Genomic DNA, 13,330 nt, shown 5'->3' with positions numbered 1-13,330 from the left:
TGTCGTTGACAATGGAGATTGTCTGATATTTTGTCATGGCTGCAGATAAATCAATAAAGGTTCATCTTTGTCGCGAAATTCTTCACTGTTTCACTGTGCACCCCGCCCTCGTCCCTATTTGAGCATTATAACGTCAACAAGTTAATATTCATTGAAATAAATTCAGAACATTTTTTTTACCTAACGAAAATATAGGCCTAGTCTTTCTAAAACATATTTTTAACTTCTTAAAAGCATCGTTCTGCTTGCTGCAACTGCGCACACAAAGTGTGAGGAACGCACTCCTGATCGGAGGGCATTAGCAACAATAGTCAACACTTTCTTAATGGAAATGACAATAATATTATTATAATGATAAATAATATTATCACACGTTAATATCTCTTAGCCACTAATGCGTGGCCAAAAGATATTAATGCGTGGCAAGCATTGAATGTCTCTGCTGCATTGGATCAGTCTCCTGTCTTTAACAGGCAAAAGCTTCTAACCTCACTAATGCCTTGCATCGTCTATATTAGATATATAACAATGAGCGGATGGCGGGTGGGTGTGGTTTTGATAAAATGTTGGTTCGGGTGGATGGCGGGTGGATGACGACTTTTGTGATGCGGTTGCGGATGAAATAATTGCCTATCCGCGCATCTCTAATACACGCACACACATATATATATACACACATATATATATATACATACACATATATATATATACATATACATACACATATATATATATATATATACATATACATATATATATATATATATATATATAACATGCAGTGAAAATGTTCTCCTTAAATGATGAGGCCTTTTCAGTCACCTACCCATCACCAGGGACTTCCCTCAGCTTCAGCCCCAGCGCCTGCAGCTGATTGGAGAAGTTGACAAATTCGGCCCCATCGTCGGCATCTTGGGGCCGGTTCTTGCGGTCCTTGGCCATGGCTCTTCGTTCCGCCCGTTCATCCCGCTTTCGCTCTAGTTGATTCTTCTTGTTGCCCCGCGTGGGCTTGGCCGTGTGTTTCCTCGACATATTCAGATGCAGTCCTTTCTGCTGTCCTGCAAAACCAGGCAGTGACGGAAGTTGAAGCACGGGAACTGCTTTTTTTTAAAAATTGCCTATAATCCACAATCTTAATGAGAGACAAACAGTGGGTATTCTACATTTCTGTTTTTTCCTGTCAAGATGGGGTCTTGGGTGCACATTATTGAAAAATAAAATGAATTTTTTTGATTTTAGAAAATGGCTGCAATGAAAAAAAGAGTGAAACATTTACATTTTTCTTTTTTTAAAGCATTCTAACTCACACATAAAAGTCTGCTTACAATGGAGTTAATAGGAGGTAATCTATTCCACTTATAAAGCCCTATAAATAACTATCCAAAAAGCGCCAACAATACTCTATTTACATTTCCTGAACTGAATATCAACCAAGTTTTAGTGATATTGTTATTATAAGCGCGCTGTCACAGAGAGCTCACTCGCTTGTGCTGCTATATTAACATCATCAGCTGATGAGCCGCTTCCTCGCCTCGGAGCTGGTAAAAGTTAGTTCTAGATCATAAATAATGTCTCTCCCCTGGCTCGCGGAAGAATGAAGTCATAATCCAACAAGTTGGTACACTTTGACAGCCAATTTAGACCCAAAGATGGCGAGAAAGAGACGAAAAAACGCTTGGTTCCACTTCTTTTTTCCTTGCAAGGATTATGGGTCATTCTTCATCTAAACGAGTGTAGTAGAATTTATGACCTTTTGACCTATATTTCTTGTCTTTTAAGAATGTCCGCTCATTTTCAATACTCTTGTATTTTTGTGCCATTGAATGGACCAGTTGTGGGACAAAAGTGAATATTAAGTCGTGCCAACCTGTCTATAGAATGTGTTGACTGTCTAAAGGATTCGAGTTGTTATGGAACAGATAGGAAAAGCAAAACAAGACATTGACGCACTCGATAAGGAACGATGACGCACAACAGACATATAAAATTTGGCAGAAGACCGGAACTCTGGGGTGATTTTGGCTTGTGTGTGTCTTGTTGGCTCCGGAGTAACTTGTGGTTTGTCTGCACGGCCAACTCAATTCAACCTGCACTTCTGATAATGGGTAAATAAATTTGTTGTACTAAACTACTTTTGTTGCCTGCTTAAGCTTCGGACAATCCACTACACGGGAATACAACAACATCCTATCAGTCGGCATCCCAGTGAGAGCAGACATCGTACAGTGCGTGATGTTTTATTATGTTGGTTGTCTCTCATAAAGTCTGCAGTGAGTAGCAATCAGTGATGTTTTTGAAGGAAAAAGTGAACGCTGTGATGTGTTTGTGAAATCAATATGCTGCAAATTAGCAAAACACGTAAATATTAAATGTTATTATGACTGTTACTACAATACACATATACTTAGAGCATGTATATAAAACCTTGGAGGTGTTTGGATGTTTTTTAGAGCGCTTTTTTAGGCGGAATAGAGCGACTTACATTGGCTCCATTGTAAGCAGACTTTTAATCACATTTATTTGTGATTTAGAATGCATAAAAAACAAAAACGTGTGTCCTTGTCTTACACAATGGTTGTGAATGATAGACACAATCCCAAAAAAAGTGCAGTTCCCCTTTAAGAGGGGGAACAATTAATGGAAAGTTACTCGACATGAATCTTTCCATCCATGATCAAATATAGAACAACATAATCTTAGAACACCAAACACTTTATTTATTGCTTCAAAAATGTTTAAAATTCAATGATTTAGTGCATTTGCAAACAGCTTAAATAATGCATAAAAGATAATAAAAATGCAAAGCGGAGAAATATAACCTTAGAGAATTATTATTTTTTAACATTTGCATGCACGTACAACACTTAAAACCCCCCTCAGTATATCAGTGTGTGGGATTAAATTATGGAATGAATTAATAAACAATGTACTAATATGATTCACTTTCAGCAACTGTTTGCAAAGTACAAAGAAGAAGAATTATGATAAACATTTTAAACTTTATTACAAAATGACAATCAATCATTATACGAATGACAACTTATTTAACTATTTATGGAGAACTGTATTACTTATGGAGTTAGGTTAGTTAAATAGTATGGAACGAAAAGGGGTAGGATTAAATACACTCTGCTTTTTCCTACTCCTTTTCAGTTGTCGTAATGAAAAATTGGAAATACGTGATGTATTATCCATCCATTTTTTTACCGCTTGTCCCTTATTGTAACTATATGCATGTTCCAAATAAACTTCAACCAACACTTAAAAGTTATTTGGGGGGGGGGACTCTCCAAGTTACATGTAAAGGTTTGCTTTCATTAGTTTCAGTAGTCATTTTTTTTAACTAGCTGAAAAACTTTTTAAGTATCTGAAATGTGTATCTATGTGTCAGCAAAAGTAAAAAAGAGCAGCAACGTGTCTCAAGTGGAACAGCTATGCTAGCTGCTAGCATCAGCTGTCTAGTGGTTACGTAACAAATCATAGCCAAGCGAGCTAAATTTCAGAGGGTGAACCGCTGGCAACCAGACTCTGAGTCGACGAATCACTTACTTTTCACGGTGTTCAGTCGTAAATGCGTCTCCTTAAATGTTGCTTTCGACGAGAACGGGGGCGATTATGTAGTTTATGTCCGCACAGGAGTGTTTACAACTTCACTTCCGGCTACGTCACAGTTTCAGTAAGTATGGCTCCTCAGATGGACCAAAAACACATCTTATAAGTAGACGAGCGCTACTGCCCACTGGCGCAGACGAGACGCGGGGCCGCCATCTTGGAGTGGTGATCCGCTCCACTCAGTGCAATTCATTTGGCAGGAGCAATGAACTGTCAGCGCATTTAATTCATTTTTCCTCACTGAATACCACTGATTTTCACGTGCTTTTTTTTCATACGTGTAGCTATGATAAAGGACACATGTTTTGGCGTGTTTTATTATTCATAGTTTGCTTAAAGGCCTACTGAAACCCACTACTACGGACCACGCAGTCTGATAGTTTATATATCAATGATGAAACACACATGCCAATACGGCCGGGTTAACTTATAAACTGCAATTTTAAATTTCCCGCTAAACTTCCGGTTGAAAAAGCCTTTGGAGGATGACGTATGCGCGTGACGTAGCCAGGAGAACAGAGGTATGCCTTCCCCATTGAATACAATACAAAAACGCTCTGTTTTCATTTCATAATTCCACAGTATTCTGGACATCTGTGTTGGTGAATCTTTTGCAATTTGTTTGATGAACAATGGAGATTACAAAGAAGAAAGTTGTAGGTATGGGATCGGTGTATTAGCGGCTGGCTGTAGCAACACAACAAGAAGGACTTACTTGGATAGCAGACGCACCAGCCGATGCTAGCCGCCAACCACATATGTGTTGGGGTGAAGTCCTTCGTCGCGCCGTCGATCGCTGGAACGCAGGTGAGCACGGGTGTTGATGAGCAGATGAGGGCTGACTGGCGTAGGTGGAGCGCTAATGTTTTTATCATAGCTCTGTGAGGTCTGGTTGCTAAGTTGCTAAGTTAGCCTTAACGTCGTTAGCAACAGCATTGTTAAGCTTTGCCAGGCTGAGAATTATTAACCGTGTAGTTACATGTACATGGTTTAATAGTATTGTTGATCTTCTGTCTATCCTTCCAGTCAGGGATTTATTTATTTTGTTTCTATCTGCATTTGAGACAGATGCTATCACGTTAGCTCATGCTAAAGAGCTTCGTCGATGCATTGTCGTGGAGATAAAAGTCACTGTGAATGTCCATTTCGCGTTCTTGACTCTCATTTTCAAGAGGATATAGTATCCGAGGTGGTTTAAAATACAAATCCGTGATCCACAATAGAAAAAGGAGAGAGTGTGGAATCCAATGAGCCAGCTTGTACCTAAGTTACGGTCAGAGCGAAAAAAGATATGTATTTCACTGCATTATAGTCCGTCACTCTAACGTTCCTCATCCACGAATCTTTCATCCTCGCTCAAATTAATGGGGTAATCGTCGCTTTCTCGGTCCGAATAGCTCTAGCTGCGTTGAAAACAATAGGAAAATATGAGGAAGTGAACAACTGACAACGTCACACTACTTCCGGTAGGGGCAAGGTTTTTTTTTATCAGAGACCAAAAGTTGCGAACTTTATCGACGTTGTTCTATACTAAATCCTTTCAGCAAAAATATGGCAATATCGCAAAATGATCAAGTATGACACATAGAATGGATCTGCTATCCCCGTTTAAATAAAAACATTTCATTTCAGTAGGCCTTTAACAGTAATAGAATATTCTTATATGCTATAAGTGACCAAGCGTCAGAGATCAAAACTGGGAATATAATCTCAGAGAAGGGGGAAAAAACAGTCAGCTATTTTTAAATTAAAGAAACAATATGATTAGGTTATATATACATGCGTACATCCTACATAAAAATTGGGTTGGAAAGCTAGACTAAATTTAGATTTGTATAATACTGTATAGCCGCTGTTCATCTGATTGTCTAGTTAGCTAACATATATTACCCTCCCCCGCCCCCCTACACAATCTGGACTGTGGTCCTAACTTTTACCCCTGTTGGCTTTTACAATCTTTATCTTCATCATTTATTTCAACTTTATGTTATTCAAGTATGACATTTTTAAATGTAAATTAATTTCATTGACAAGCAATTCTATTATGGTCATACTCTGGTTTGCTAGCGGCTACGATTTCAGTACTATTGAAGATCTTTGGGCTGCCACCTTATCGTGGTAGAGGAGTTTGCGTGTCCCAATGATCCTAGGAGCTATGTTGTCCGGGGGCTTCTATGCCCCCTGGTAGGGTCTCCCAAGACAAACAGGTCCTAGGTGAGGGATCAGACAAAGAGCAGCTTGAAGACTTCTATGGAAATACAAGAACCGAGACTCAGATTTCCCTCACTCGGACGCGGGTCACCGGGGCCCCGCTCTGGAGCCAGGCCCGGGGTTGGGGTACGATGGCGAGCGCCTGGTGGCCGGGCCAATGCCCGAAGAGGCAACGTGGGTCCCCCCTCCAATGGGCTCACCACCCATAGCAGGGGCCATCGATGTCGGGTGCAATGTGAGCTGGGCGGAAGCCGAAGCCCGGCGCACTTGGCGGTCCGATGCTCGGCTACATAAGCCAGCTCTTGGGACGTGGAATGTCACCTCGCTGGGGGGGAAGGAGCCTGAGCTAGTGCGCGAGGTGGAGAAGTTCAGGCTGGATACATTCGGACTCACCTCGACGCACAGCAAGGGCTCTGAAACCAGTTCTCTCGAGAGGGGCTGGACTCTCTTCCACACTGGCGTTGCACGCAGTGAGAGGCGACGGGCTGGGGTAGCAATTCTTGTTGCCCCCCAGCTCAAAGCCTGCACGTTGGAGTTCAACCCGGTGGACGAGAGGGTAACTTCCCTCCGCCTTCGTGTGGGGGGGATGGGTCCTGACTGTTGTTTGTGCTTACGCACCAAACAGAAGTTCAGAGTACCCACCCTTTTTGGATACACTCGAGGGAGTACTGGAGAGTGCTCCCCCGGGTGATTCCCTTGTCCTACTGGGGGACTTCAACGCTCATGTTGGCAACTACAGTGAAACCTGGAGAGGCGTGATCAGGAAGAACGGCAGCCCGGATCTGAACCCAAGTGGTGTTTTGTTATTGGACTTTTGTGCTCGTCACAGATTGTCCATAACAAACACCATGTTCAAACATAAGGGTGTCCATATGTGCACTTTGCACCAGGACACCCTAGGCCGCAGTTCCATGATCGACTTTGTAGTTGGGTCATCGGATTTGCGGCCTCATGTTTTGGACACTCGGGTGAAGAGAGGGGCGTAGCTTTCTACCGATCACCACCTGGTGGTGAGTTGGCTGTGATGGTGGGGGAGGATGCCGGACAGACCTGGCAGGCCCAAACGCATTATGAGGGTCTGCTGGGAATGTCTAGCAGAGTCTCCTGTCAGAGAGAGTTTCAATTCCCACCTCCGGAAGAACTTTGAACATGTCACGAGGGAGGTGCTGGACATTGAGTCCGAGTGGACCATGTTCCGCACCTCTATTGTCGAGGCGGCTGATTGGAGCTGTGGCCGCAAGGAAGTTGGTGCCTGTTGTGGTGGTAATCCTAGAACCTGCTGGTGGACACCAGCAGTGAGGGATGCCGTCAATCTGAAGAAAGAGTCCTATCGGGTTCTTTTGACTCATAGGACTCCTGAGGCAGCAGACAGGTACCGACGGGCCAAGCGGTGTGCGGCTTCAGCGGTCGCAGAGGCAAAAACTCGGACATGGGAGGAGTTCGGAGAAGCCATGGAAAACGACTTCTGGACAGCTTTGAAGCGATTCTGGACCCCCATCCGCCGCCTCAGGAAGGGGAAGCAGTGCACTGTCAACACCGTGTATGGTGAGGATGGTGTTCTGCTGACCTCGACTGTGGATGTTGTGGATCGGTGGAGAGAATACTTTGAAGACCTCCTTAATCCCACCAACACGTCTTCCTATGAGGAAGCAGTTCCTGGGGAATCTGTGGTGGGCTCTCCTATTTCTGGGGCTGAGGTTGCTGAGGTAGTTAAAAAGCTCCTCGGTGGCAAGGCCCCGGGGGTGGATGAGACCCGCCCGGAGTTCCTTAAGGCTCTGGATGCTGTGGGGCTGTCTTGGTTGACAAGACAGCAGCAGCATCGCATGGACATCGGGGGCGGTACCTCTGGATTGGCAGACCGGGGTGGTGGTTCCTCTCTTTAAGAAGGGGAACCGGAGGGTGTGTTCCAACTATCGTGGGATCACACTCCTCAGCCTTCCCGGTAAGGCCTATTCAGGTGTACTGGAGAGGAGGCTACGACGGATAGTCAAACCTCGGATTCAGGAGGAACAGTGTGGTTTTCGTACTGGTCGTAGAACTGTGGACCAGCTCTATACTCTCGGCAGGGTCCTTGAGGGTGCATGGGAGTTTGCCCAACCAGTCTACATGTGCTTTGTGGATTTGGAGAAGGCATTCGACCGTGTCCCTCGGGAAGTCCTGTGGGGAGTGCTCAGAGAGTATGGGGTATCGGACTGTCTGATTGTAGCGGTCCGCTCCCTGTACGATCAGTGTCAGAGCTTGGTCCGCATTGCCTGCAGTAAGGCGGCCAAGTTTCCAGTGAGGTTTGGACTCCTCCAAGGCTGCCCTTTGTCACCGATTCTGTTCATAACTTTTATGGACAGAATTTCTAGGCGCAGTCAGGGCGTTGAGGGGATCTGGTTTGGTGGATGCAGGATTAGGTCTCTGCTTTTTGCAGATGATGTGGTCCTGATGGCTTCATCTGGCCAGGATCTTCAGCTCTCACTGGATCGGTTCGCAGCCGAGTGTGAAGCGACTGGGATGAGAATCAGCACCTCCAAGTCCGAGTCCACGGTTCTTGCCCAGAAAAGGGTGGAGTGCCATCTCCGGGTTGGGGAGGAGACCCTGCCCTAAGTGGAGGAGTTCAAGTACCTTGGAGTCTTGTTCACGAGTGAGGGAAAAGTGGATCGTGAGATCGACAGGTGGATTGGTGCGGCGTCTTCAGTAATGCGGACGCTGTATCGATCCGTTGAGGTGAGAAGTCAATTTACCGGTCGATCTACGTTCCCATCCTCACCTATGGTCATGAGCTTTGGGTTATGACCGAAAGGACAAGATCACGGGTACAAGCGGCCGAAATGAGTTTCCTCCGCCGGGTGGCGGGGCTCTCCCTTAGAGATAGGGTGACAAGCTCTGCCATCCGGGAGGAGCTCAAAGTAAAGCCGCTACGCCTCCACATCGAGAAGAGCCAGATGAGGTGGTTCGGGCATCTGGTCAGGATGCCACCCAAACGTCTCCCTAGGGAGGTGTTTAGGACACGTCCGACTGGTAGGAGGCCACGGGGAAGACCCAGAACACGTTGGGAAGACTATGTCTCCCGGCTGGCCTGGGAACGCCTCGGGATCCCTCGGGAAGAGCTGGACGAAGTGGCTTGGGAGAGGGAAGTCTGGGCTTCCCTACTTAGGCTGCTGCCCCCGCGACCCGACCTTGGATAAGTGGAAGAAGATGGATGGATGGATGAAGATCTTTGCTCCTTCTCAACTCTGTGGTAATATTCTTTTCACAAAATACTACCAATAGTACATTAAAGTTAAATCTTACTTGTGAAAAGTAATCACCCGATTCCTATTTTCAACAGTCCGCTCATTTGAGCAGGAAAACGTTGAACACCATCTTTGTTTTCTATTTGTCAACTGTCAGTTTAGGCTGCTCGCCGGCTCCTCATCACCACTTCAAGATGGCGGCCCAATTTCTCACGCCACAGCAGCCAATGCTGCGTCTACTTATAACATGTCTATGAACGTTGTTACCAAATGCAAGAAAAACACACTTTTATATACCGTGTATATAATTGTGTATGTATGTATTTTTAAACATATGAGATGTTTTTGTGTTATTTCCCTTGTGTCTTATAGTATTTTGCCGTTTCTTTTCTGCTCTGCCCCCCTCTCCTTCGTGGAGGGGGGTGGGGGGGGCACAGATTCGGTGACCACAGATGATGCGCTAGCCGCTAGCTGTCCAAAGTCGGGACCCAGGGTGGACCACTCATCTGTGCATCAGTTGGGGACGTCTCTGCGCTGCTGACCTGTCTCCGCTCAAGATGAGCGCCTGCTGGCCCCACTATGGACTGGACTCTCACTATTATGTTAGATCCACTATGGACTGGACTCTCACACTATTATTTTAGATCCACTATGGACTAGACTCTCACAATATTATGCTAGATCCACTCGACGTCCATTGCACCGGTCGCCCAGGGGGCGGGGTCCCCACATCTGCGGTCCCCTCCAAGGTGTCTCATTGTCATCCCATTGGGTTTAGTTTTTTATTGCCCTGATGTGGGATCTGAGCCGAGGATGTCGTTGTGGCTTGTGCAGCCCTTTGAGACACTCGTGATTTAGGGCTATATAAGTAAACATTGATTGATTGATTGATTGATTGATTCATTGATTGGGTGTACGCCATTCCTCAAATCGCATACATGTGCCCTTAACAATTTTTTTGTCAAGAATTACTCTGAAAATCCTTTGTTTAGTCAATACCTCCAAAATATTAATTATCAAAATATTCAGAAGTACACATGCGCACTACTGGGCATCTATCACCTCCACAGTGTAAAAAAAGAGGCTATTTGTTTGCTGCATTTAAGAAGCAATAAACCCGCATCAGCAATTAAAACATATATCTACGTGATACTGTCAGGTTTAAGCACCGAACTATCTATTAAACAGAACAAGAAGCAAGGAATCAGGCAGAGACGGAGTTTGATTTTGCTCATGAGGAGAACGCCATGAGCTGCACACTCAGTTACAGTCTCCCCCCACGCTCTAAGGAACAGCCTACCCGCCCCCCATTTTATTCAGGAGTTCCCTAGTTACATCGCTGAGGCTGCTTCTAAAGAGAGGGGTCACATATTATGCAAGCAGCTCTGTAGACACAATACGTGATTATTCAGAATGGAAATGTGCTGAGCCTTGTGATTTCCCCCTGTCTCTGCTTATCTTCGTTGAGGTACTTGAGGTCCGTCCTTGGCTGTTAGCAGGCTGAAAAACAGAAACAGCTGCAGCGAGGCAACTCCTAACTTGCAGTGGAAGATAACAAGTTATGTGCCTTTGCTTGAAAAGAAAAAGTGCAGCTTGAGCACATTAAATAATAACTAGAGCAACGACCTTTAAGCATAAGAGTTGTGTGATAACTTATATATAATTATTCTAACAGGTACTGTCAAAATTAAAATAACTGTAAAAACACATTAAATGTGAAAAAAATAAACACATTACATATTTGAACTGAATTTGCAGCACCCATCGGAAGCAGTGAGGCAGAGCTACCGCTCATAGTCGGTTCATTTTAAGTGGCGGACAAACCATTATACCGGCTGGGATAGGTTAGCTATCTCGCGGGGGTCGGGCGACCTCGTCTCATGAGATCTAGGTTCTCTTGAAATGTCCTTCTTAAAAAAGGCCCTGCAAGTATATCTGCAACTAAATCAACGTTCAAATCAAGAGAATATGATGAAATACTTTAATATATTTAGAAAAATGAAATGAGCTTTTGTCAATTTATGATCATGATTTACAGTATGTCACGCCAGCAAAGAAGGCCTCGCTGGCCTACCACTGAGTACAGTTTTCTCGCATTTCAAAGGGTCATTACCCAAAATAAAAAGCAATTGCATCTGTGTGTGAGTCATATTCACAAAGCAGACTATGCCTCAAAAAGAAGAGTTGAGTTATGATTTAGGGAAGAAAAAAAATCTGTAGAGCCAACCCACCTTCTGTTGTTTGGCAAATTCTCCTCCTGATGGCTCCACGCGGTCGGAGAAGACAAGGCGTGGGGGAGGCGTGGGCCGAGAGGCAACAAACAGGATGTTTACCGAGTATAAAAATTGCATCAGTGGAAGCTGCGGGGCTCAACGTGGCACGTGTATAACCGTGATGAGTAGTTTGTGTGTAAGCAGCTGCCATGGCCCAAAGGTGCAGTCATGCATGTGGCGCAATCAGCGCTGGTCACCTGTGTGGAATGCGAGCGCAGTCGAGCGAGTGCGAACATCGCATCCTTTCTATTTGTGAACACGTGACAGAGCCTCAAAATAACAGCTTGAAAGCCGGCGATGTACAATGTCTATATTTGACAGTCATATCTGTGAGTTATCATATTGTGAGTCACGTCTGTAAGAGCAATCACAGGGCTGTGCAAAGTGCGCCCCGGGGGCCATCTGCGGCCTGAAGCTACATTTTTGACGGCCTGCGGCACATTTTGTAAATAATTCTACAAAAAAAAATATAAAAAGTGGAATAAAAGAGCAAAAAGGTGAAATGTAACGATAATAATTTGGGATTTTAACACTAATAACACAAAGCTTCCATGCAGGCTGTTTTTTTATTTTTTTATTCTAAAACTGTCATTGCTCAAAAAATAATAAAAACTTACGATTTACGAATAGATCTGAAGTTAATCTAGATATACAAGCGTTAAAAGTAAAACAAAAATTTGATAAAAATAAAAATAAATGATAAATAAATGGGTTATACTTGTATTGCGCTTTTCTACCTTCCAGGTACTCAAGGCGCTTTGACAATATTTCCACATTCACCCATTCACACACACATTCACACACTGATGGCGGGAGCTGCCATGCAAGGCGCTAACCAGCAGCCATCAGGAGCAAGGGTGAAATGTCTTGCCCAAGGACACAACGGACGTGATTAGGACGGTAGAAGGTGGGGATTGAACCCCAGTAACCAGCAACCCTCCGATTGCTGGCACGGCCACTCTACCAACTTCGCCACGCCGATAAAAATAAAAATTATATATATATATATATATATATATATATATATATATATATATATATATATATATATATATATATATACGATATACTGTGTATATATACGATATACTGTGTATATATATATATATAAGAACATGTCACGAGGGAGGCACTGGACATTGAGTCCGAGTGGACCATGTTCTGTACCTCTATTGTCGAGGCGGCCAATTGGAGCTGTGATCGCAAGGTAGTTGGTGTCTGTCGTGGCGGTAATCCTAGAACCGCCACGGTGAGGGATGCCGTCAAGCTGAAGAAGGAGTCCTATTGGGTCCTTTTGTCTCATGGAACTCCGGAGGCAGCTGACAGCTACCGACAGGCCAAGCGGTGTGCGGCTTCAGCGGTCGCAGAGGCAAAAACGACTTCCAGACGGCTTCGAAGCGATTCTGGACCATCATCCGCCGCCTCAGGAAAGGGAAGCAGTGCACTGTCAACACCGTGTATGGTGGGGATGGTGTTCTGCTGACCTCGACTGCAGATGTTGTGGATCGTGGAGGGAATACTTCGAAGACCTCCTCAATCCCACCAACACATCTTCCTATGAGGAAGCAGTGCCTGGAGAATCTGCGGACGCTGTATCGATCCGTTGTGGTGAAGAAGGAACTGAGCCGGAAGGCAAAGCTCTCAATTTACCGGTCGATCTACGTTCCCATCCTCACCTATGGTCATGAGCTTTGGGTTATGACCGAAAGGACGAGATCACGGGTACAGGCGGCCGAAATGAGTTTCCTCCGCCGGGTGGCGGGGCTCTCCCTTAGGTAATCCAGGGGTAAATCCCACCGTGTCCACACACAACAATGCCACCGTTTAAGACCCCCTCCCCCCCACCTTCCGTCCGCCGGCGCAACGCGACCTATTACGCATGCGCGGTAAATGCGCACGTCACAGTCACATCCAGTGTTGCTTTGTGTGTAAGTTCTTAAATGTAACTTATCTGAACAACATCCAGTGTTGTGGTATTTCAATTAGCCTGGAATCCAGTGTGCTGTGGGACCC

General features: G+C 44.8%; 1 protein-coding gene across 1 annotated transcript in view; it reads right to left on the bottom strand.

The window, feature by feature from the left end:
• The window catches only part of otud3 (OTU deubiquitinase 3), a 46,653-nt gene extending 42,947 nt beyond the window's left edge, over window positions 1–3,706 (bottom strand). Inside the window, exons 1-2 of the mRNA XM_062057241.1 lie at window positions 3,550–3,706; window positions 827–1,058 (exon numbers count right to left, since the gene is read on the bottom strand). Of these exons, the coding sequence (XP_061913225.1) occupies window positions 827–1,032 (206 nt within the window). The 5' untranslated portion in view covers window positions 1,033–1,058; window positions 3,550–3,706. The remainder of the gene's footprint in view (window positions 1–826; window positions 1,059–3,549) is intronic.
• Window positions 3,707–13,330: the final 9,624 nt, after the last annotated feature.

This window comes from Entelurus aequoreus, linkage group LG01 (assembly GCF_033978785.1).
Source record: "Entelurus aequoreus isolate RoL-2023_Sb linkage group LG01, RoL_Eaeq_v1.1, whole genome shotgun sequence".
NCBI lineage: Eukaryota > Metazoa > Chordata > Actinopteri > Syngnathiformes > Syngnathidae > Entelurus > Entelurus aequoreus.
Note: the sequence above shows the minus strand (reverse complement) of the source record. Positions and strands in the feature narration are given on the sequence as shown.